Genomic DNA, 23,325 nt, shown 5'->3' with positions numbered 1-23,325 from the left:
TTATCTGTGGATGAGTCGACTTCTGCCTCTGCCTTCAACTCTTGGGGTTGTATCAGGAAAGCCAGTGGAGCAGGTGCTTTGGCCTCGATGAGGCCAAGCCAAGCCCTTTGTGTTCCGGTGGTATCCCCACGTCAAATGTGGGAAAGAAGAGGGAGAAGGAACTGAGCAGAGTGAGATGAGAAAGGAGCAATAATGGGCAGTGGTTTGTGATTACATCATTTTCTACAGGGGCGGAACCCATTCTAGTTGCAGACTACAATAAGTTCTTAAAAGATTAGGTCTGTGAGTTTACCTTTACAGTTGGGACCCAGGCATCTGTGCTTTTAAAAATGTTTCCCAGGCAATCCTGGTGTGAGGCCAGGGTTAAGATCCACTAGTCTAGATTAATACTCAGAGTTTGAATGTGGGGCATAATGTCTGAAGGATGCAGATCCGATCCCTGGCCTCACTCAGTGGGTTAAGTATCCGGTATTGCCATGAGCTGTGCTGTAGGTCACAGAGGCAGCTCAGATCTGGCATTGCTATGGCTGTGGCATAGGCCTCAGCTGTAGCTCTAATTCCACCCCTAACCCTGGAACTTCCATATGCCACAGGTGTGGTCCTAAAAAGAAAAAAACAAAGCAAACAAATAAGAGAGAAATAAGCTTTTTGATGTTAATAGCAGAGATGGGTCCAAGGTATTCCAGTGGAGGGAGAAGCATTCATGTCAAAATGGCTGTGGGAGACTGCAGGTGTTTACAAGAAAGAGCAGGTGGTTAAGAGGAATAGAAAGGTTGGGAGATGAGGAGTGACACGGGGGACTGACCAGGAGAGTTAGGGTCTGAGGAGACATGACTGCCAGGCTGATATGTTTGCATTTGAATTAGTTGGCATGGGGGAGTCATTGAGAGCTTCTGATCTGGAAAGGGATGTGATAGGGACCAGATAGGAGACTAACTACTGCAGGAGGTCAGGCTTGAGGTAACCACTCACCCATCTATGGAAAATGTGAGTGCATGGGCTTCATTTGGTCACCCTTTCACTCTTCATTATCTAATGTAATCACTTTAGACCAGGTGCTGTGGAAATTGGTAAAAGCCAGTTTGGCAGCAAAGTCTGACTCCTCAACCACCAGCAACTCCAGGAGCATGAACTGGGACTCTTCTATCCAGAATTCAGCTCAGTGGAAGCCCTTAGAAAATTGCAAGTTCTCATTCTCGTGCTCCCTGGTGGAAGGGTTGCTGTAGAAGGAAAGGACCTTGTGGTATTCTCACCCAAGTACCCCTGCCCTTGGGCAAGAGGAGTCTACATGCTCACTGTAGTCTACCTGTATCCCCAACAACACAGCCCAATAAGTCTGCACTCTACTAGATGGATCACTTACTCCAAACTAATCTCCCAACTTTAGTCAAAAACCTTCATTTAGGCAGCTATAAGCCAGACAATTCAACATACAAATTCTTACTAAAGGGTTAATGACTATCATGTTTTAATGTGCCATGTCTCCAAGGAAAAGTACATAAGAGAATAGACTATTTTCTAATAGCCTAATAGACATAGACTAATTTTATTGGATGAATCTCAGCACTGATATGTTGCATTTCTGTGAAAGAGACCTTCCTGGACCTTCAGACCATACCGTACAGTGTTTGCAGAGGAAGGCCTGCCTACCTAGTTGGGTCAGAGCAACGGTGGGGACACTCCAACTTCTAGAGGCTGGCTCATTGAGTATCACCCCTTGTTGTAGGCTGACAGCCTCGCTCTGGGCAGCAAAAACAACAATGAGGCCTTATCTTTTTTTTTTTTTTAATCATGTTTCATGGATAACCAAGCACTTTCCCTTACACTGTCTGACTTGGTTCTTAAATCATATTTTAGCAAACACAAGGATTATCAGGGCCCTTTTAAGCAAGAGAAAATTGAGCACAGGGCCTCAGACATCCAGGCTAGGGCTTTTTCCATGTTGCTTCTCCCCACTGCCTGTAATTCTCATTTTCTTCTGCCTGGGAAATAACAATTTTCACTTATAAAATGTCTAGGAGTTGTTTTTGTCAGAAATCCACTTGCTGTACTTGCAGGAATTTGTGGAACTTGAAAGCATTTTAGGGAATGTCTAGATCACTTGTTACCAATGGTTCTTATTTCCTTAACTCAAGATCCAAAAGCATTATCTTGTTTACTCTACTTCGAAATAAACTTCAAACCTAATTGGTCCTCACCATGGCTGTGGCTCTTGCCCAAACACCATCTTCTCTTGCCTGAACTAGTCTAGGAGTAAGGTCCTCCCAAAGTGAACTCAAACCACCTTCCTTTCCATGGAAACAGGCCCTGGGGCTCAACTACAGAAGGCTCTGGTTGAAGGTGTGAAATGCCTTTATACTGAGACAACCAGCTTGGGTATTTAAGGGAGAGTATGTCCCTTTCATCCTGGCTTTTCTTTTCTCTTAAATGGTTCTGTTATCTTCCTGACTCTACTCCTGCTCTCCTATAGTTAACACTTAGCAGAAGCTATTACTTTAAAAAAAACAAAAACAAAAACAAAAACCAAAAAACAAAAACAGATCAATCTCTTGCTCAAAATCCTCCAGTGGTTTTCTGACCATCATCTCCAAGGCTCTATGTGATCTGGCCCCGCCTGCTTTGCTGGTCTCATCCCCTAGCCCTCTTGGATTTACCTACTCTGTTCTAGGTCCCTTGATGCTGATGCAATTTCCTGAGGAGTACAGGAAGTGCATGCTTCCACCTCAGGGCCATGGAAGGACTGTCCCTCCCTGACAAGGAAATATCTTTATTCAGGTATTTGCTTGGCCAGCTCCCTCACTGCATTCAGGTCTCTGCTCAAATAGTTCCTCCTCAGAAGTGTTTCCCCCTACACATCATGCTTTATACCTCGTCTTAATTCTTGTTAATTTGAACATATGTATTTTTTTGAATCTTAAAATTTTATGAAGTATAGTTCATTTACAATGTAAATTTGAACATACACTGATTAATTATTTGATGTATTCATTGTTTGTCTTTCTCACTAGGACCTTGCCTGTCTAGTATATTACTATGTTATCAACCTCTCAAGTAGCACAGATTCTCAGTGCCTATTTGTAGAAAGAATTTGAGTGAGTCAGTTTTATAGTTGGAGAAACCGAGGTCCAGAGGGAGGGCAGGTTAGTAGCAGAAACAAGACTCAAGAGCAAGTTTTCTTTCTAATAGGCCTATGCAATGCCCACTGCATCTGGCTTCCTCCATCATATTACATAAAAGCCAGGCTCTTTTCCAACATATAGTTCTCATTTGGAGAAAGAAACAGCATTTTAACCTCACTGTATGCACTACTTTGCCTCTTTATTTTCTCAAATATAAGCTTGTTGATTGTCAGAGTTAGAAAGAACCACAAGAGTTATCTTATTTATCAAGCCTTGTATTTTGCAGATGAGGAAACTAAGGCCTGGAGAGGAAGCCTCAGCTGGACTGTGGCAGAACCAGAATGAGAACCAGGTCTCTGGACTCCAGTACAGTTACTTTCTGCTTCCCAGCCTTGCTTAATATTAAATATCTGTTTTCTCACAGATTTTATTGTCTCATATTAAAATGAGCTTCTGCTTCTCATATTGGCAGGTAGTCACCCCCTAATGTACACTTCACAGGGAGGTGGGAAATCCCACACTGGCACATATGAAAGCACAGCACATGAAAGATGTCTGGATGCTTCCTAGAGGCACTTGTGTCCTGGCTGCAGCCTGCTCAGCCAGATATCTCTGGCACCTCTGGGTCAAGGAGGAGGAAACCTTCTAAAGTCAATTAACAGCCTCCCTCGACCTTGCCACTTCCTGCCTGTATGCCCTTGTGCCAGGCACCTGTGTTCTCAGAGACTCAATTTCCTCCTCTGTGAGATGGGGCCAGCATGCCCCATGTACAGGATGAGAAAGTGTTTTGTGAACGAAGAGGGCTGTGTAAGGATGGGGAGAGTCATTCCTGCTGACCAAGCTCTCTGAAATAGGGTCCCCAGTTCAACCACAAATAGCCTCCTCTTCCTAGGCTTTAGGACTTGGGAGCGAGGCCTTACAGTTTGGCTGCAGGGGGCTCAGGTTGGAATGGTTCAAGTGTCTTTGTGCTAAATCAACCCTCATGCAAATCTTGTCTGTAGTGGAAGGGGGACAGTTAAGGAAAAATCGTTCATAGACTCCTAGCAATTCAAGGGTTATAAAACAAAGCAAAACAAAACAAAAGCCCAGAAGTCATCTCACCAATAGCCTCAGCACTTCAGCAGAAATATAAGGGAAGACACCCTGACTTTACCATTCCTAAGTAGGTACTTAAAGAGCTAAAGATTGGTTTTTGTTTTTGTTTTTGTTTTTTGTTTTTGTTTGTTTTGTTTTTTTTTTTTTTGAGAAGCAGCTGTGAAGGAAGAAGTGAAGGAGGAGGGGCTTAAACAGGAAGAGATGAGAAGCAGAGATTGGCATAGATACTGGCTAGGCAGAATGGGAGGGAGGGAGGAGAGGGGAAAAACTAGAATGAATCAGACTGAAGTCAGGAAGGATTAGGGGAAGGAAGAATAAAAGAGAGGAATGAGTACAGGGAGAGGAGAGGGAAGGCAAAAGAGGGATTGAATAAGGAGATTCATAGGGGGCTAGGGAAAAGAGAAAGAGGAGGGAGGGGATAAGGATGTGGGAAGGAAGAGTGTGAGTGGGGTGGGTAGATCCAGAGCTTAGAGCCAGATGGAGGGGCTACTTCTTGTTCTCTGTCTTGCTCCTGTTTTAGAGAAATTCTCTTTCCCTTACTCAGTGGGGCCACCAAGAGCAAGTCCTGAGTGGAGGAGATGTGAGATAATTTTGGAGTGCCTTGGGACAGTTGGGTTGATAGAACTAGACTCTGAATCCCCAGCTACAGGCCAAGGAGGGTTCCAGGAAATAGAGAGAAAATATGCTATTTCCTAAGGTTGTGTTCTACAGTCCCAGAGTCATTGCTCTCCCAGACTATTGCAACATATGTGAACAATTTTTTAAAGCCCTACCGGTGCTTAGCCTTGCTTGGACTCATCAAGCCCTGGAAGTTTTAGCACTGCTTGCTTTGCATTCTCTCATTTTTCTGGGTTAAGGACACAAAAGAAAAAGGTGACAATTATTCGAGCTATTCAGGATACTTCCCAATCCCTCCTGCCTCTTAACACTGTAGTCTCTTGTTTAAGTATTTTTGAGAATACATGATGCCTGGCTGGTGATTGGGCAAGTTCTCTGCTTCACTTGGTGTCTAAAGATACAGTAATTTTTTTTTTCAGCTCTTACAAGCTTGAAGCTTATAAAATATCAGCCCTTGAAGCATCTGCAGTGATCATCTGGTCCATGAAAGGACATATAGCTGGCCCTTCCTGGATAAGAAATTATTTTTTGGGGGGGGGGACAAAAAAAGAAACAGAACTCTGACCAGGACAGAAAACATACAACCAGACCACAACCAAAATTCCAGAACAGCATTTCTCAAACTTCTTTTTTATGTGTGTGGGGAGTAGGGGAGTAGTGGATCTGAGAGTCTGTTGATGCTTTTCCCACACAGAGACATACAATAATGGTCACTTATGTTCAGGGGGTTGCAGAATTTGTTATGTCCAAAGTGGGAGTCTCTGACCTAAAACTGCTGCTATTGGCCAGGAATCTGTTAGAAAACTTAGAGTTGAGTGAAAAGAACCCTAGCCTTGGAATGTGGAGATCTAGTGCTTGCTCCAGCTGTGAAATGTGTGAACTAGAGAACTTCGCTGCCTCTTTCTAGGTTCAGTGACTCAAACTCTGAGGTTTAGTAGATGGTTTCTGAGATTTCTTTCCAGTTTCAAGTTTCTAGAACCAAAATGAAGTCAATCTTACTTTTTTTTTCCCTTTTGCTTTTTTTTTTTTTTTTTTTGGTCAGAGTAGGAAGGCAGTAGAGTAGAAGTGTCTCAGCTGCTGAGAAAGAGTGAGGCAGGAGTGCCTAAGGTAATTTCACCTTCATTATAAGGAAAAGTGAAGTTCTTTTAGAGTCCCAAGACGTCTTTAATCTACAAGACTTTTCAAGAGTCGATGAATGGGGTTGTGATGATCATTATACGACTATAAATATAATAAAATTCATTGAGTAATTAAAAAAAAAGAGTCAATGAGAAGGAAATGATTCGGTCCTTCTCGAATCCACATTCCATTCTCAGTTGTGTTCTTACAGGAATGCTTATCACACTCATATGTTTCTGCATTTGGTATTCTTAAAATGTCTGAGTATAATGATGTATAGATTCGTGTGGGTACATTTATGTGTACACAGCTAGTGTGGTGGTATATCTGACTCTCCAGGGGCTGAATGTTTGAGTGTGTGTGTAACTGGTGTGCACATGTGTGAGTGAAATTATGGAATGTGTATGTGCATAGCACTGAGTGAATATAAAAAGATTGTGTAGATGGTGTGGCACGTGGGGGAATTGTGTGGGCCTGTGTGCAGGATTTATTTATTTCTTAATAAGCTACTTTTGATTGTGTAGAGCCTCCTCTCACTTCGGTGATTGATTTCACGAGGGTAATGGTGCGTAAAAGCGCTGGTGAGATCTGGGGGCGCCTCCTAGTCTGACGTCAGAGAGAGAGTTTAAAAAGGGGGAGACGGTGGCGAGCGCACAAGCCGCTTCAGGAGTCGCGAGGTTCAGAGCCGTCGCTGCTGCCTGCAAATCGACTCCTAGAGTTTGACCAACCGCGCTCTAGCTCGGCTTCTCTGGCCGCTGCCGAGATGCTGTCCTGCCGCCTCCAGTGCGCGCTGGCCGCGCTCTCCATCGTCCTGGCTCTGGGCGGTGTCACTGGCGCGCCCTCGGATCCCCGACTCCGTCAGTTTCTGCAGAAGTCCCTGGCTGCTGCCGCTGGGAAGCAGGTAAGGAGACTCCCTCGACGCCTTCTTTCCCCTCTCGCGAATCCCCTAACCTTACCTTAGCCTTGCCCCTCCTCCCTTGGGTGGACTTAGGAGGTGGTCCCAAAGAGTATCGGTGCTTTTCTGGGTCCCTTAGGCACCAAATCTCTCAGGAAAACTTTCAAAGTCCAGAATTCCTTTTTACCTCTTTGTTTTTTCCCTCTTTGATCAGCGCAGTAGGTCACAGTTCAGGTGAGTTCTTTGGCTTTCAAGAAAATTCTAAGATCTGGGGAACTGAGCTCGAGGGGATGATGGCATCTATCCGCGGTGCTGACCATGGGAGGTGCTGACCCAGGTGCTGAAAGCGCGGACCTCTGAAGCTTCCTAAGCAGTACCTCCCACCCATGCAGCAGGGCTGGGGGCTGAAGGGCACAACAGCTAGAACACAATATGTTTACGACTGTGAAAAGTCTTGTTTCCCACAGTTGATTTAGTAAAAATGGTAAGAACAATTCTATTTTGTAGCTCATGATATGGAAATTGAGTTAAATAAAATGTTGGCATATATTTTACCTTTGCTAACTAATGATGTTCTATTTCTTTCTATGTGTGAGTTCTAAACCTGTAGACACTAAAACCTTGCAGAAACATTTGAGTTTTTAAAGCTTCCTTGTGTAACTTGGTAAATTATAACAACAGCCCTGTTTTTATATCCTTAACCTATTTTAAGCATTACACAAAGTGCACATAGAAAATTGGGGGTTGGATGTGATTAAATCTGTTTTTTAAACCAAGCTTTTCCATTTCTTTTTCACTATCCTCATTCTCATCCCCCTCCCCCTCCCATTCCACACAGGAACTGGCCAAGTACTTCTTGGCGGAGCTGCTCTCTGAACCCAACCAGACAGAGAACGATGCCCTGGAGCCTGAAGATTTGTCCCAGGCTGCTGAGCAGGATGAAATGAGGCTGGAGCTGCAGAGATCAGCTAACTCAAACCCGGCCATGGCACCCCGAGAACGCAAAGCTGGCTGCAAGAATTTCTTCTGGAAGACTTTCACATCCTGTTAGCTTTATTAATTATTGTTGTCCATATAAGACCTCCAATTCCTCTCCTCCAAACCCCATCTCTCCTTCCCCCCCAATCCTCAGTAAGACCCTTGCATTAGGAATTGAAGACTGTAAATACAAAATAAAATTATGGTGAAATTATGAAAAACAAGATTTTTGGTTTCTTATTGAGTAAATCTTTCTGTTCAATAATACCAGATTAACTTCAGCTGTGATTTCAGTCAAGTTATTTGAGATAGGCATTCCAAATTTCACACACACTGTTTAAAATTCCCTGTGCTAATAAAGATTGTGCTTTAAATAGTAACCCTGACAGTTTGGGTTATTTTAAACATAAATAATTCCAAATAACTATGAATTCTAATTTTAATCCAGTGATAATGATTGGAAAGGGCTGCCAGAAACATCAATTACACATTAAATACACTTAAAATTATATGTTGCCTAAATGGGAAGAGAATATGAAAAAGAATGGATATGTATAACTGACTCTCTTTGCTGTACACCTGAAAATAACACAACACTGTAAGTCAACTATGCTCAAATATAAAATAAAAATTAAATCAAAAATTATATGCTAAAATAAGTATTTAGTATTAATGAGTAGGCAGGCTGGCATGTCCAACTAACCACCAGGCTAATTTGTAAAATAAACAATATATAAAAAATGGAAGGGAAAAAAAGTATTAGAAGTTGGAGAAAAGAAGCTGGCTTAAATACATAAATAAAATTCTGAGCCTTTAAAATGTACTAGTTTAAAATGTATGGTTTGTGAACGTTTATCTAGAGAAAAGAACATTGCTTTAATAACTTCTTTAGCAATCCTCTCTGTAACTGAATGAGGTTAAACGACTGCTTCCATTTTAAAAGTAAGCTCCTGGAGTTCCCGTTGTGGCGCAGTGGTTAACGAATCCGACTAGGAACCATGAGGTTGCGGGTTCGGTCCATGCCCTTGCTCAGTGGGTTAACGATCTGGCGTTGCTGTGGGCTGTGGTGTAGGTTGCTGATATGGCTCGGATCCGGAGTTGCTGTGGCTCTGGCGTAGGCCAGCGGCTACAGCTCCGATTAGACCCCTAGCCTGGGAACCTCCATATGCCGTGGAAGCGGCCCAAAGAAATAGCAAAAAGACAAAAAAGAAATAGCAAAAAGACAAAAAAAAAGTAAGCTCCTAATTTTTTTCCTCAGGGGAAAATATCAGCTTAATTATAAGATTCCAACATGAGAGCAATGGTCTGCAAAAAGTATGTGTGTTGGCTCACCTCAGGGAATGCTACACTATTGAAAGTGTTGGAGTACAATACTGTAATCTCAGAATAACTGAAGGAGAGATCTCAAGCCTTCTTTTGATTTGTATCAAAGAAAGTGTCAAATAAAAATGCAAACAATAATAAAATACTCAGTATATGCTAGCTGTTATTTTCAGTGTTATAATAACATACTAAATGGTCCTGTTCAAGACACAGATAAAAACACTGCTAATTTAACTCACAGAGATCTTAAAAAGTATTTCTTTGGGGATGTGTATTTTAACTATTGACTGTATTTCTGAATAGCTGCTAGAATAAGAAACTAAATATGAACACATAAACAGAATATAAATCCCCATAATATGAACTGACTGAAGGGAGCATATAAACATCTAAGAAGAATTTCATATATTATGGAAAATTTTTATGTTAGGTAATACACATTTTTAAAATGAAGGTGACTTAGTCAAAGTTAATTCATGAACAGCTGATCAAACAAAAGAAAATTTGAGCCACTTTACTAATCTCTGTGAAAACAGAACCTCTTTGAGGTACTGGTGCATTTTTATTTGCAAGACATTTAGAAGGGAGTTAATGTGTGTGTGTCCACTTAAGGGAACTGCCTGTGTTAAATGCCTTGTGTATATCTGGTTACCAACCAACTCAGTGGAGTAATAGAATGACATTATTATGATTAAAGCACAGAAGAGAACACAGCTTAATTGTTTTCTGAGCAATGCATAGATTGTACGAGTGCCAGGGGAATTTAAGTTTTTAAGATCCTATTTAGTTGTCTGTTTCCAAGAGTATTGTGGAGATAATTGGCAAGAATTATGTAGTTATGTGTTCAAATATATATTTATTCTTTATTTAAAGATTAAGTTGAATGGAATGTTTAATCATGGTTAGTTATCTTTCAGCCTCAATTTTCCCACCTTCAAAAGTAGAAGGTTATACTGACAAGACCACTCATATTCCTTCCAGACGGGATGGTCATTGTGTGCTTTGACATTGACAAAAATGCTAAAGGAGTAACAATTTTTGATCATTTTCATTAAGATGCCACATAGTTTTTTAAAAAATATGCAGAAGGTTTTACTTTTTACTTCACATTTAGTTCATTTGGGTTCCTCCCAGGTTTGATTCATGGGAAGGGTCTAGTAGTCTAGCCTGTTTACCACCCAGCCACAATGAAGTTTTCCGATATATTTTCCTTCCTCTCCAAGACTAGTCTTCAGTAGTGCTGTACATCCTGCTGTTTATTTTAATGGAAGAACTTGGGCAAGGTACTTTTCTTTCTGGGCCTTAGGTTCCCCATCTGAAAATAAGCATACTAATAAAACCAATCCCCGGGAGTTAGGAGGATTCACCAAGACCATGTGTTTAGAGTCCTTCGTACATGGTAAACATTAGTGTTTGATGTTATAACAGTGTTGATTTTGTTCTCACATGTGCTGTGCTTTCTAGCCTCCCTCCCTCCTTCCTTCCTTCCTTCCTTCCTTCCTTCCTTCCTTCCTTCTCTCTCTCTCTCTTTCTTTCTCTCTTTCTCTCTCTCTCTCTCTCTCTCTCTTTCTTTCTTTCTTTCTTTAACAAGAGGCTACCCCTATGGCATATGGAGGTTCCTGAGCAAGGGGTCAAGCCACAGCCACTGTGGAAGGAAGCAAGCCAAGTAGTTATGTTGTGAACCTCAAGGGAAGTCCAAGCCTCCTTTTCTTTGTTTTGCTATTTCTTGTTATTGCCATAGGTTCAAATCTAACCCAGGCTTCAAGACTTGTTCTATATGCTTCTTGCTCCATAAAAGTCTTGCTTTGAGCTTTCAGTTGGAATATCTCCCTTTTCTGTTAGTTTGCCTCTCTTTCAAGATGCTTACTTATCACTTCCTGTCATTTATTATACTTGTATGAGCATATAAGAGAGTATTTGCATATGAACTTTCAATGAATAAATATATGTCTGACTCACATGTATAGTACTATCAGTAGTTCAGATATGGCACATATTAAGTTCTCAGTGTTCACTGAAGAATGAATTAATGATCCATGAACTTGCAGTCTCAAGTGAAAGAAATCTCTATTTACTAGGCAACGACAGTTTTTCTTAAGAATAGCACAAGAGAATGACATTAGTAGCTCTTCTATGTAATGCTGGTGTGATACCAGAAAGACACAGCACATGGTTATACTTTTAATAACCATTGAAGCATGTGGTTAGCCAACTTACTCATTTTGGAAGCTGCAATCAGTCCAATTTTCTTTATAACCATTTTACAAAGTTCTTCAACAGGGCCTGCTTAACTGTCCATCAAATATGGAGCTCATAGGAATACAGAATCTGATTCACTAATGCTTTTCTCACCTTTGTTTCTTTTAAGATCATGTAGATCCACTCTTCACACTAATGCAGAGCCAATTTTTTTCAAACTCTTCTCAACATAGAGACAATTCTGTTTTGTAGTGGCACAAAATGTATTTTTCGTTCTGAATATTAGACTTGAAAAGGGGCTCAGAGATCATCTTGTCCTCATCACTCATTTTACTAGAGGCTGACATTTGGAGGGGTTACCCGCCCAAGATAACCAATACTTTGATGCAGAGTCTGAACAAAACCTAAGCTCCTCCTCTTCTACCTTAGGGTTATTTTGACAATTTTGCTACACTGTTCCTCAAGGAATTTGCTCTTCTAGACAATTGGTGTGTTTCACTAATCTGATGTGAATGCTAATGTTGTCCCCAGAACTTCTTTACCTTCCACCAAACAGCTGCATCTGAGGGAGACCAAGACAGTTGATACAAAATAGCTTCCTGTGGCTATAGAAAAGACATTAGGAATATGCAGTAAAGATACTGATGAAGAGAAAAAGAGACTCAAGGGAGAAGCCTGTCACTAAATTAGACCCAAGAAGCAAAGAATTAGCCTGCCTCAGAGTGAAGACAGAGGGGCTTCTCCAGGAAGTGGATGGACCTTCATACCACAGAAATGGGGTTGTGCCTGGGGATGTGGCCTTCCGAGAAGTCATGGCCCACATCCACAGGGGGAAACCTCTCACTGACGTGAGTAAAAATGAGTGCCTTAATTTCAAATGTTCACTTTCATTACCTAGAATGTATCTCAGTGTGGAGGACTTGCTGGACACTGGAAACAAAGATTGTGTGGTAGGGTCTTTGTTTTCAGGGAATTGAGTCTGAGAGGTAGGGTGTATTCCTTAAAAAAAGAGCAGATGTAATAATGGATGTCTGTCTAGGGTGTTGGGGATAAAGAGAGGTACCTGTAGTTCTCTCTTGTTTTCATCTAAATTATTCCTTTATTAGTTTTTAAATTATGCTTTGAAAGTCTAAGTGATGTTATCCTTGATGAAAAGAAACAATTACAGGTATATAATTATATACATTTTTTGACATAGCCTAGGTTAACTTGAAAAGTGTTAATATTCCTCTTTTTATATATGAAGAGGCTGAGAATGAGAGTGAGTAATTTGCCCAAGATTTCACAAGCTGGTGAGTGACAGCTGGAACCAGGTTGTCTGAATTCCAATCCAGTGCTCTTCCCATTGTATTTTAGGAGAAAGAGGTGAATTAAAGGGAAACTAATTTGCTGGGCAAATTAAGAGAAAATCAGCTTTAGATCATCTTAACTTAGCTCTTCTATACGTAATACAAATGGGTGTTACTACTCTGCTATTGTCAGAGGACAAGTGGATTTAGACTCTGGGATTGCATTTTAGTTTTCTTCCTTCATTAGGGACAATACTTCCAAGGAACTGTTTGTAATCTGTCTTTCTATGTTTCATATCATAGTTATAATTCTGCTAAATAAATGAATAAATGAATGAATGAATAAAATTAGTAACTCAGGCTTTAAGCACATCTTTTACCTCTCAATGTTACACACAGGTTTCAGGACAACCCAGGCTATGGGCATTTTTACCTTGAAGTAGTCACTGATCTACTGGTCCCAGTCTTTAGTCTGTATGTCACGGCCTTTGCCTTACTCACAACTGGATGGTGCTCATAGAGTCCTCCTTCTGGCCTTATGGTTATATTCTATGAAAAGTTGGCCTGAGGCTGGGCTTTGCAGACTTGAGAATTTTCACTGAACAGCATAAATGAGATCAACTTTCACTAAGTAGGCTTTTATACCAGTGTAGTTGATATCTCTCAAGGTCTCAGATAAATATTCTAGGTCACATAAGTGGCCACCTCATTGCTATTAGCTTCACGTGTCTCTGGAATATGGTCCATTAAGATGGTGAAATTGTTATCTAGAGATTAAATAGTTTTTATTAAAATAAATATTTCAAAAAAATTCAGGCTTTTAGAGTTCAAATAGTTAAGGAAGATAATGCATTACCAATTAATCACCATTTAATTCTATCTTTCCTGTAAAAAAAAAGACACATAAGAAGTACATTTTCAGTTCCAATGCTGCATTAAGGTCAGATGGCATACTTTTATGAAAGAAACATTAAGCTACCCTGGCATTGCTATCTCTGGGTAACAATTTATTTGACTATAGAATGCACATTATAAGAGTCAAGATTGGAGTTTCCATTGTGGCTCAGTAGCAACAAATCCAAATAGTATCCATGAGGTTGCGGGTTCAATCCCTGGCCTCACTCAGTAGATTAAGGATCGGGCATTGCCATGAGCTGTGCTGTAGGTCACAGACATGGCTCAGATGTGGTGTTGCTGTGGCTGTGGCATGGGCTAGCAGCTGCAGTTCTGATTTGACCCCTAGCCTGGGAACTTCCGTGTGCCACAAGTGTGGCCCTAAAAAAAAAAGTCAGGATTTACTAATTTAACTAGGACATAACTATTTCTTCCTCATTCTCCCACCCACTCCCCAGACATAAGGATGAAAGGCAATGATTTTATTAGACTTTTCACCAGCATCTTCTTCATCCTCCTTTTTATTTGTTATTTTATATGTGTTAGCATGAGGTACTTGAGAGTAAGAACACCCAAATTCTGGCTCTCACACTCTTCTTCTCATATGACTTATAAAACACTTATTCATGCATCAGCTATTGTGATCATAGCAGTGGACAGAGTTCTAATGTTATTGCTGCTGCCCTTCTTCTTCCTTCCTCTTCCTCCTCCTCCCAGTTCTTCTCTAATACTCATTCTTCTCTTTGAGAGCAGCATCCTGAATGACTTCTTGTAAACCACCCCTCTGTGCATGCTTAGCCATGTGGTTGGAGTGAAACTGACTCCAGTTCCAGTCGGGAAGGGACACTAGAATGGATTCAGTCATTCAGAATATATCAACCCCTGGTCATAGCGATTGGTTCATGGCTTGGGCACACGACAAATCACAGTGAACTTTAAGACTTCTCTGGGCACTGCCGGAACACCTCTTTCTTGCTGATGGTGGATAAGGAAGCATGAAAGTTTTTGTCAACCATATTGAGACTGCCAGTGCAGTCTGAAGGCTTGTACTACAGAAGGAACAGTGATGATGTAAGAAAACTGGATCTTCGGTGGATTTAAAGACAGTGTTAAACTTATCCCAAACAACAATAGCAATGATATAATTTTTACTTTCATATTATCTAATTTTCTGTATTTTTAAGAGTAATTTGGTTTACCTTTACTTTAACCAAATCTTTCTTATACCCACACTTCACGCTACCCTGTATTGTTAGTAATGTGTGTGTGTGTGTGCATATCCACACATGTATGATTCCATGGGTATGTTTCTGTTTATATATCTCTAGCTATTTATATATTTATGTTTGTCAATACGCATAAATTAACTTCCCAATTAAGGTAAAAGTTTTGAGAGGAAAAAGACTAGACTGTACTAGACTTCATATCTTTTTTTTTGTGTGTGTGTGTGCTTCTTTTTTATTTATTTATTTATTTATTTATTTATTTATTTTTATTATTTTCCCACTGTACAGCAAGGGGGTCAGGTCATCCTTAGATGTATACATTGCAGTTATAGACTTCATATCTTTTTGGAACTCCATTATGTGACAGGCCTATACTATTTTCTTGACAAATACTATTGATAATAAAGAACAGAATCACTTACATTTAATATTTTCCAATTTATTAGCATGTTCTACAACTGTTATCTCATTGAATTGTCACACAATCGATAATTTATAAATTAGGCATTGTGATAAGAATTTACAACTCCATTTTTTACAACTATAGGAACTGATTTTTTTTTTCTTTTTAAGGCTGCCCCCATGGCATATTGAGGTTCCCAGGCTAGAGGTCAAATTGAAGCTACACCTTCTGGCCTACATCACAGTCGCAGCAAAGCAGGATCCAAGCCGCATCTGTGACCTGTACCACAGCTCACAGCAGTGCCAGATCCTTAACCCACTGAGCGAGGCCAGGGATTGAACCTGCATCCTCACAGATGCTAGTCAGCTTCATTTCTGCTGAGCCACTATGAGAACTCCAGAAGTGATGTTTTAAGGCATGTAAATAACTTGCCTAAAGTCACAGATAGCTTAGTTTGGCAGGGCTTAGAAATAAGACCAGCTCTTTTGAAGAATCAAGTAGATCTGCCAGTCCATTTCAGTTTTAGGGATACCATGATCAATCAGACAATGCCAAAGATCCCTGTAGATCAAGCCCTTTGATTTCTGCGTTCTCTCTGCCGCTTGTTTAAGCACAGCCACCTCATTTCTGGTGATGCAGCTCCACTGTTTGGCCTCTGACATCCCAGGATCCTGTGGTACTGATAGGGATAGAGTAGGCACATGTGGTTGTAGAAGTCCCAATAGGGGATCATAGACAAAGAGGGAAACCTGGGGGATGTTTGGAGACCACTGTAAATTCAAGAAAGCCGTCAGAACAAGTCAGGCTTGCTTGACTAATGGAGGTGTGAGAATTGCCTCAGGTTAAGGAGGGGGGTTGGGAAGAGGCCTGCGTTCAGATTCAGACGAAGGGTAAGTGAGTGAGGATGGCCCTTCAGCTGATTTGAATATACAATTTACCAGATACTAAGGAGGAGTTACTACTCCCAGAATGGAAGAGGAGGACCTTTCCAACTCCCAGTCCCCTTGGATGATAAAACTGTGGCCCACCGGATCCTCAGGGCAAAGCTTCCGTGCCTGCCCACTTGCATCTCTCACAAGTGTCCTATCCTAGTAAGTCTGTTTCTTGCCTATCACTTTGTCTCTCGCTGAATTCCTTCTGCATGGAGACATAAAGAACCTGAACCATCTAGACACAGGGTGAGTGATTCAAATTTAAAACCATGGGTTTAAGTCCCAATCTGGGTTTTAGCTGAGTTCAAGCCCCAGTCTGGGTTTTGGCTGGGTTCAAGCCCCAATCTGGGTTTTGGCTGGGTTCAAGTCCTGTCCTGTGGGTTCAAGTTCAATCTGTATTCAGGCCATTAGTGTTGTCAATTTCAGTACCACCCACTGAATTCAGGGAGTCTGTTTTTATGGCAACAATCTTCATTGTCATTCCTGGCCTACAAAGAAGAGGCTATATGACCTTCACAGAGATCTTTGTGAAGCTTCCTAACCACAACCCTGGTGAAGAGTGTCTCTGGAAATTTTCATGGAGCGTAGATAAGAGGTGAATAAGTGGGTAGTATGTGATGTTGTAAAGGTGTAAAGTGTAAAAAAAAAAAAAAAAAAGAAAAGAAAAGAAAGAAAGAAGACAAAGGGTCCTTGTTGTTGTCCAGTGTCTTGATTTGGGGCTTCCCTATACACTCCTCAAGCCCTTAATTTGAGAGTTATACCCTGCTAGAGATGAGACACTATTGATCATACCTTGAGGCCCTCCCTAGGGAAGATCTACCTTCCTGGGTAACATGTTATTTGCTTTTCTAAAATTGTCAAGTTATTTTTAATGCATCGTTTATTTGGCTGTCACACTGCTGACTGTGTGTGTGCATGCACACAGATTTATTTTTTAAGTAATGAGCTCTTTCAATTCACAAGTGTTTATTGATAGTCTGTCTTCTAGGTAGAAGCTACAAAGATTAATATATTAAAGTCTCTGACCTTAGGCAGTTCAAAGTCTGAATGAATGTTCACTAGTAGGTAACTACATCATAAGGCACCAGTTCTCAAAGTGTAGCCCTGGACCAACAACACTAGAATAATTTGGTAACTTGTTGGAAAAGCACCTTCTGGGGCCCAACTGCAGATTTACTGATTCAGAAGTTTTGGGAGTGGGTCCAGAAATCTATGTTTTACTAAGTCCTCCAAGAGATTCTGGTGGCACACTATGTTTTGAGAATCACAGTTTTAAGACAATAAGGAAAAATATGAGGCTTTGGTGTAACAGGAAAGTCATCATGATGAATATGGTGCTTAATTTTTTAATTTATATATTTTATTCCAAAATTTTTATCAAACAAATTCTCAAATAAAGGAGGCATCTCTTTTTATCTCATCACCAGGTATGCTTTTATTCCTTTCTCTTTTTAATTTTTTTTTATTTTTTGTCTTTTTGCCTTTTCTAAGGCTGCTCCCATGGCATATGGAGGTTCCCAGGCTAGGGGTCTAATCGGAGCTGTAGCCACCAGCCTATGCCAGAGCCACAGCAATGCGGGATCCAAGCCAAGTCTGCAACCTACACCACAGCTCACGGCAATGCTGGATGGTTAACCCACTGAGCAAGGCCAGGGATCGAACCCACAAACTCATGGTTCCTAGTCAGATTCGTTAACCACTGTACCACCATGGGAACTCCCTTTTCTCTTTTTTTAGAGGTAAGCACACTTATGAATTCAGTGTGTATTCCTCCTGCCTAAGGTTTTATACTTTTACTGTATATGTATATGATCATAAAGAATATGCTGTATTGCTTTGTGTTTGAATAATCTTTACAAATAGTAGCTTGGTTATAATTTTTGGAATCTCTCCATTTATATTTTTTAGTCATTTTTGTTTCTGCATAGTATTTCATTGTACAAATATACCAGGTTATTTATGCCTTTTTCTGTTGATAAACATTTGGTTCTTTTCAATTTTGCCCAGAATAGTGAAGCTGTTGATGTCTTTAGAACTTTCTTGTTACTATGAGACTGGATGATCTCCGTTTACCAAAGAAAAAAAGAAGCTAAAATAAAAATAATTCTGCTGTCCCTTTCATTCAACCAAAAGAATTCCTTCCATGCATCCAGGCAACTTTTGCATTCTGATTTGCTACATTTGAAAAATCTATGTATATAGTTAAGTCCATCTACTTATTGCCTCTCTGTTCATATTCATCCCATCAAGATTTGGCCTCACTGAAATTACTTCTTTGAAAATGTGTCTATAAAGAGAAAACTCTTGACTCTCAGCAGGTTCTTGTTATTTCTAAACTCCATTTATTCCAGTGAGCATAAGTTCCCATCATGTAGTTCTTGGGGATATAGAGAACTGAGCAAACCAGAAATTAATTTTAAGAAACTGAAATGTGCTCTCTCAATCTCCATTGGGAAGAAGCTGAATCAAGACTAATCTGGAGGTTAAGTAACAAAGGTTTTATCTGCCTGGGTAGATGAAGTCACAAAGAAAAGCAATTGTTCTCTGGGACCAAGCCATGGGCTGTTATGGCCTAAACCTCTTTAACCTGTTATAGCCCTCTTTAAGAATCTAGTAAATTTGTATCAGGTGAATTTTATTATTGTAAAACAGGCTTGATCATCTCCTGGGGGTGCACCAATGCCCTTCTGATCCTGGCATGAGCAACATGTGGTTGGACTTAGGAGAGAGAATCATGGCATTTTCTGGCCAAGTGCTAAACTATTCAGAACATGAACCTGTCCTTGAGGCTGTGTGTCCTTGAACTTGGTCTATCATATCCCTATCCAGGTGTTATCCAGACCCAGATTAAATTCCTCTAGTGATGGAGGACTCATACCCTCCGCAGGGACTTTGGTGCTAGATAAAGTTTAATCACTGCTTTATAGAAAGTCCCCCAAACATTTGCAGAGAGCTCCCAGGCTTTGGCCCTTGACTGCACCCTCATGTTCTCTTCTTCCTACTTACCACCCCCAGTTCTTTCTATTATTTTTCCAGGTGCTTGTATTCCAATTATTTCTTCTCTCTCTGCACACATTAGAATGTATGGTCTATCTTTTATTTTTATTTTCTGAGAGTTAAAAAAAAAAACAAAACATTCTAAAGGTCTAAGAAAGAAGACCTTTAATTATGGTTAAAATCTATCAATTTTTCTTTTGTGATGGACTCTGCCTCATGGTACTTTGTCCCTATTGATTATGTATTAATTGAAATGAAAGCTAATCTGTATTTTTGGTTTCATTACTGTCACCAAACAATAGGGAGACATTTTCTTTTTTCTCTTTTCTTTCTTTTCTTTCCTTCTTTCTTTTTTTTTTTCCTTTGCTTTTTAGGGCCACACCTGCAGCACATGGAATTTTCCAGGCTAGTGGTTGAATTGGAGCTACAGCTGCTGGCCTATGTCACAGCCACAGCAACTCTGTATTTGAGCCACGTCTGTGACTTATACCATAGCTCAGGGCAATGCCAGATCCTTAACCCACTGAGTGAGTCCAGGGATCAAACCTACATTCTCATGGATACTAGTTGGTCTCATTACTATTCAGACTGAGCCATGATGAGAACCTCCTGAAAACATTTTCTTAAATACTGAAAACACATTTTTTTCTGTATAACAAAAGTGAGGTCTAGGGAGTAAAAGTATCATACTCAATGCTACATTCAGGCTAAAACTTAGTTCTCTTGATTTTGTTACCAGTGCTGCCTAAACCATCTTCCCAAAGCCACTTGTAGGTATCAATCAGATATGTGAATTATAGGATTTAAGATAGTTTGGTGCTTGGAGAGCTTGGGTTAGGAAGATTGTGCTAAGAACTTCTGCTAAACTGAAATTCAACAGTAGAGCTGGGTAAGTATCTCTAGTTGGGTTTAGTTTTGTTTAGGTTTTTTTTTGTTGTTGTTGTTGCTTTTCAGGGCCATACCCATCACATGTGGAGGTTCCTAGGCTAGGGGTTGAATTGGAGCTGTAGCCGCTGGCCTATACCACAGCTACAGCAATGCTGGATCTAAGCCACGTCTTTGACCTACACCACAGCTCACGGCAACACCAGATCCTTAACCCACTGAGCAAGGCCAGAGATCGAACCCACAACCTCATGGTTCCTAGTTGGGTTTCTTGACTGCTGAGCCATGACGGGAACTCCTAGTTGGGTTTAGTTTTAAACCCAGTGCAGTGTCACACAGTCCTTAAGAAAGACTGATGGATAACATTTTCTTTGTATGTATTTAATTATTTCTTTGTATCTATTTAATTACAAGAAATACTTACATTCAATTAATAGTGCTGAAGCACCAACCAGGTGCTATGGATATTTGGAGACCTAGACCTTGATCTTGAGAAGCCCAGTGTTCAGGGGAAGGTTGGCATGCTCATGGCTGAGTGGAATTCTACAGGTGAAGCAGTTGCTACAGGAGTACAGCTAAGAGAAAAGATGCTCTCATTCAGGGAAATTGGAGGAGCTGAGTTTTTACAGATGGTGGAGAGCCAACTCACATAATTGTTACTCCCTGTTAAGAGGATAGAAGCAAAAACACAGAGGTGGGAAAAGCAGGAAGTATTTCAAGAATATGATGAATCAGTTTTATGGTGTGTACTCTGATCTAGACTTTTTCTTGGACCTCAAAGAACAATTTGAGTTTTTGCTTGTTCATGGTTGATGCAGGGAGACAAATCTTTTCATGAGATGAAGCACTAATGGATTTTCTCTCTCTCTCTTTTTTTTCCTTTTTTGCTTTTCAGGGCTGCATACACGGCATATGGAGGTTCCCAGGCTGAGGGTCGAATTGGAGCTACAGCTGCCAGCCTCTGCCACAGCCACAGAAACACCAGACCTGAGCCACATCTTCAACCTACAGCATAGCTCACAGCAATGCTGGATCCTTAACTCACTGAGCAAGGCCAGGAAGTGAACCCTCATCCTCAAGTTTATTAGTTGGATTTGTTTCCTCTGTGCCACAACAGGAACTCCTGAATTCTCTTTTGAGATTGTATGTGAACATTTTTCAACCTCTTTCAGAAACTAAAAAGCATTTTCAGGGGTCAAGGCAAAGAGGTTTAGCTATTCCCTGCAGTCCCAGAAAAAAAAAAAAAAAGTTAATGGAAATTGTCAAAATGTTTTTTGACAGCTCAACCTTGAGATGACTTGAAATAAAAAACAGAAAGCTGCCATTTGGAAGGCTGGTCCATTAGCATATAGCCTCTTAATTCTCTAAATTGCTAGCTATTTCAGTATATGTATTTTCTTCCTGTGTTTATCTTAATTTTTATGGAAAGTTGATAAGATAATGACCACAATGCATTTAAAATTCAGGACGAAGTATTAATCTGAATTTTAGGGCAAAGAGGATCATATAGCGAATAGAGGATAACATTTTTGTTTACACATGAAGACTATGTAACTTTCTTTAAAAACGTCCATCTAATAGTGTGTAGACCTGAATAGTTTACAGAGCACTTTTACAAGTATCAAATCACTGACTCAAGATCATGTACTGTGTCTCCTATGTGTGAAGCTCTCCTCTAGTGCTGGAGCTATTAATATAAATATGGCATTATACCTGCCCTCAAGGAGCTCATGGTCTTATGGGAAAATGTGTCTTTTAAACAAAGTTATGATTAAGTATTACAGCAAATATAGTCATAGCTCCTAGACAGGGATAAATGAATGTGCCTGTGGGAGTGGGAGCCTTGAAGACCAGAGAGGAGGCAATGCTTGAGTTAGGTCCTGAGTATCACTAGAAATTCATAAGATGAAAAATGTTGGAAGATGACTTAGAGGAAAAGCAGATGCTAAACGTGTTGATAAGAGACCCAGACCCATTTGGAGGCAAGTAAAAAGAAATTCATTTCATCTTTGCTTAAACAAGGATGGGAATACATGATTGTGAACCATGGGCATCCCATAGATACCAAGGGTAGGGTATTGCCAGGCCACATGATAGGGCTGCTGAACAAGAACAGAAAAGGAATCCCCTGAACCTCTAATTTATAGCTCGTAGTCTAAATACTTTAATTCTTAGTCCTTGGCCCAGCTCGGGTCCAGAATTGATCCCAGCCTTATTGACATGACCACAGTAGGAAGATCATGTGGTACAAACGTGGTTTCCAAGGCTCTCCACTAGGGGTGAAAATTTCAAAGAAGGAGCTTGATGCCTGCAAAGATAATCCAGAATTTGTCTGTTCTGAGCTGATTGAGAAGAGAACTTTAATAAGAATTAAGAATTGTGGTAGTGCCAAAGAGTGGTACGGTGGTGGTGGTGGTATGTGTGTGAGAGAGAGAGCCAGAGTGAGCAAGAGAGAGTGAGAGAGCGAGCTAATGGAAATCAGGAGATAGATGAGATTGGAAATTTTGCTCTTGTTTTTTAGATGATGAGGGTATGAGAGTAAAATGTTGAGAACTGTGTTCTGGGTAGTTAACAAAGATAGTGAAGTGCAAAATGAATTGGAGAGGGCCAAACTGAAAGAAGAGGGCTAGAGGTAGCTGAAATAGTCTAGGTAAGAGAAAAAGAAAGCCTTCACTAGCTAAGGAAGATGGGTAAAATGGGATGTAATAGAAAAAAAAATTTAGGAGACAGATGTAACAAAATATTGTGGCTTATTCAATAAGGCTGGGAATTTAGGAGGAAACTAGCATGGTTTCCACTTTTTTTTTTTTTAAGTTGAAGTGTAGTTGTTTTACAATGTTTCAGGTATATAGCAAAGTGACTCAGTTATCTGTATCTATTCTTTTTCAGATTCTTTACCATTGCAGGTTATTATCAAGATATTGAATACAGTTCCCTGTGCTATACAGTAGGTCCTTGTTGTTTAGTTTCTAATTTTTACATGTAAGTAACAGAGTAGCAGGGGATGCCATTCACCAAGACAAAATAGGGAGAGAAGGCCTGGGGGACGCATAACAGGCATGTGACAAGCATGTTGAGTTAATGTGCTGAGGACCACCCAAATACAATGAGAGACACTCCCCTCAGGAGTGAGGTCTGGGCTGGAGATGAGATTTGGGTATCATAATTCATGGCTGGTAGTTGAAGCCAATGGGTAAACTTTTCAGGAAAAGTGTGCAGAGCTAGTGGAGAAATGGGGAAAGATGGATCCTCGAGGGGAGCCCATAGTAGGAGGCAGTGGAAAAGAATGACCTCAGGGAGGAGGTTGAAAGGAATGGACCATAAAGGAAGGGCATCCTGGAAGTCAAGGATAC

The 23,325-nt window shown here is 40.5% G+C and overlaps 1 protein-coding gene across 1 annotated transcript; it reads left to right on the top strand.

Moving 5' to 3' along the window:
• Window positions 6,715-7,897, top strand: SST (somatostatin). The gene is made up of 2 exons (NM_001009583.1): window positions 6,715-6,852; window positions 7,685-7,897. Exons 1-2 carry the CDS (start codon window positions 6,715-6,717, stop codon window positions 7,895-7,897), a joined length of 351 nt encoding a protein of 116 aa, NP_001009583.1.

The sequence above is a fragment of the Sus scrofa genome, chromosome 13 (assembly GCF_000003025.6).
Source record: "Sus scrofa isolate TJ Tabasco breed Duroc chromosome 13, Sscrofa11.1, whole genome shotgun sequence".
In the NCBI taxonomy this organism is placed as follows: Eukaryota; Metazoa; Chordata; class Mammalia; order Artiodactyla; family Suidae; genus Sus; species Sus scrofa.
The sequence above is the reverse complement of the archived record's forward strand: the minus strand, read 5'-3'. Positions and strand labels throughout refer to the sequence as shown.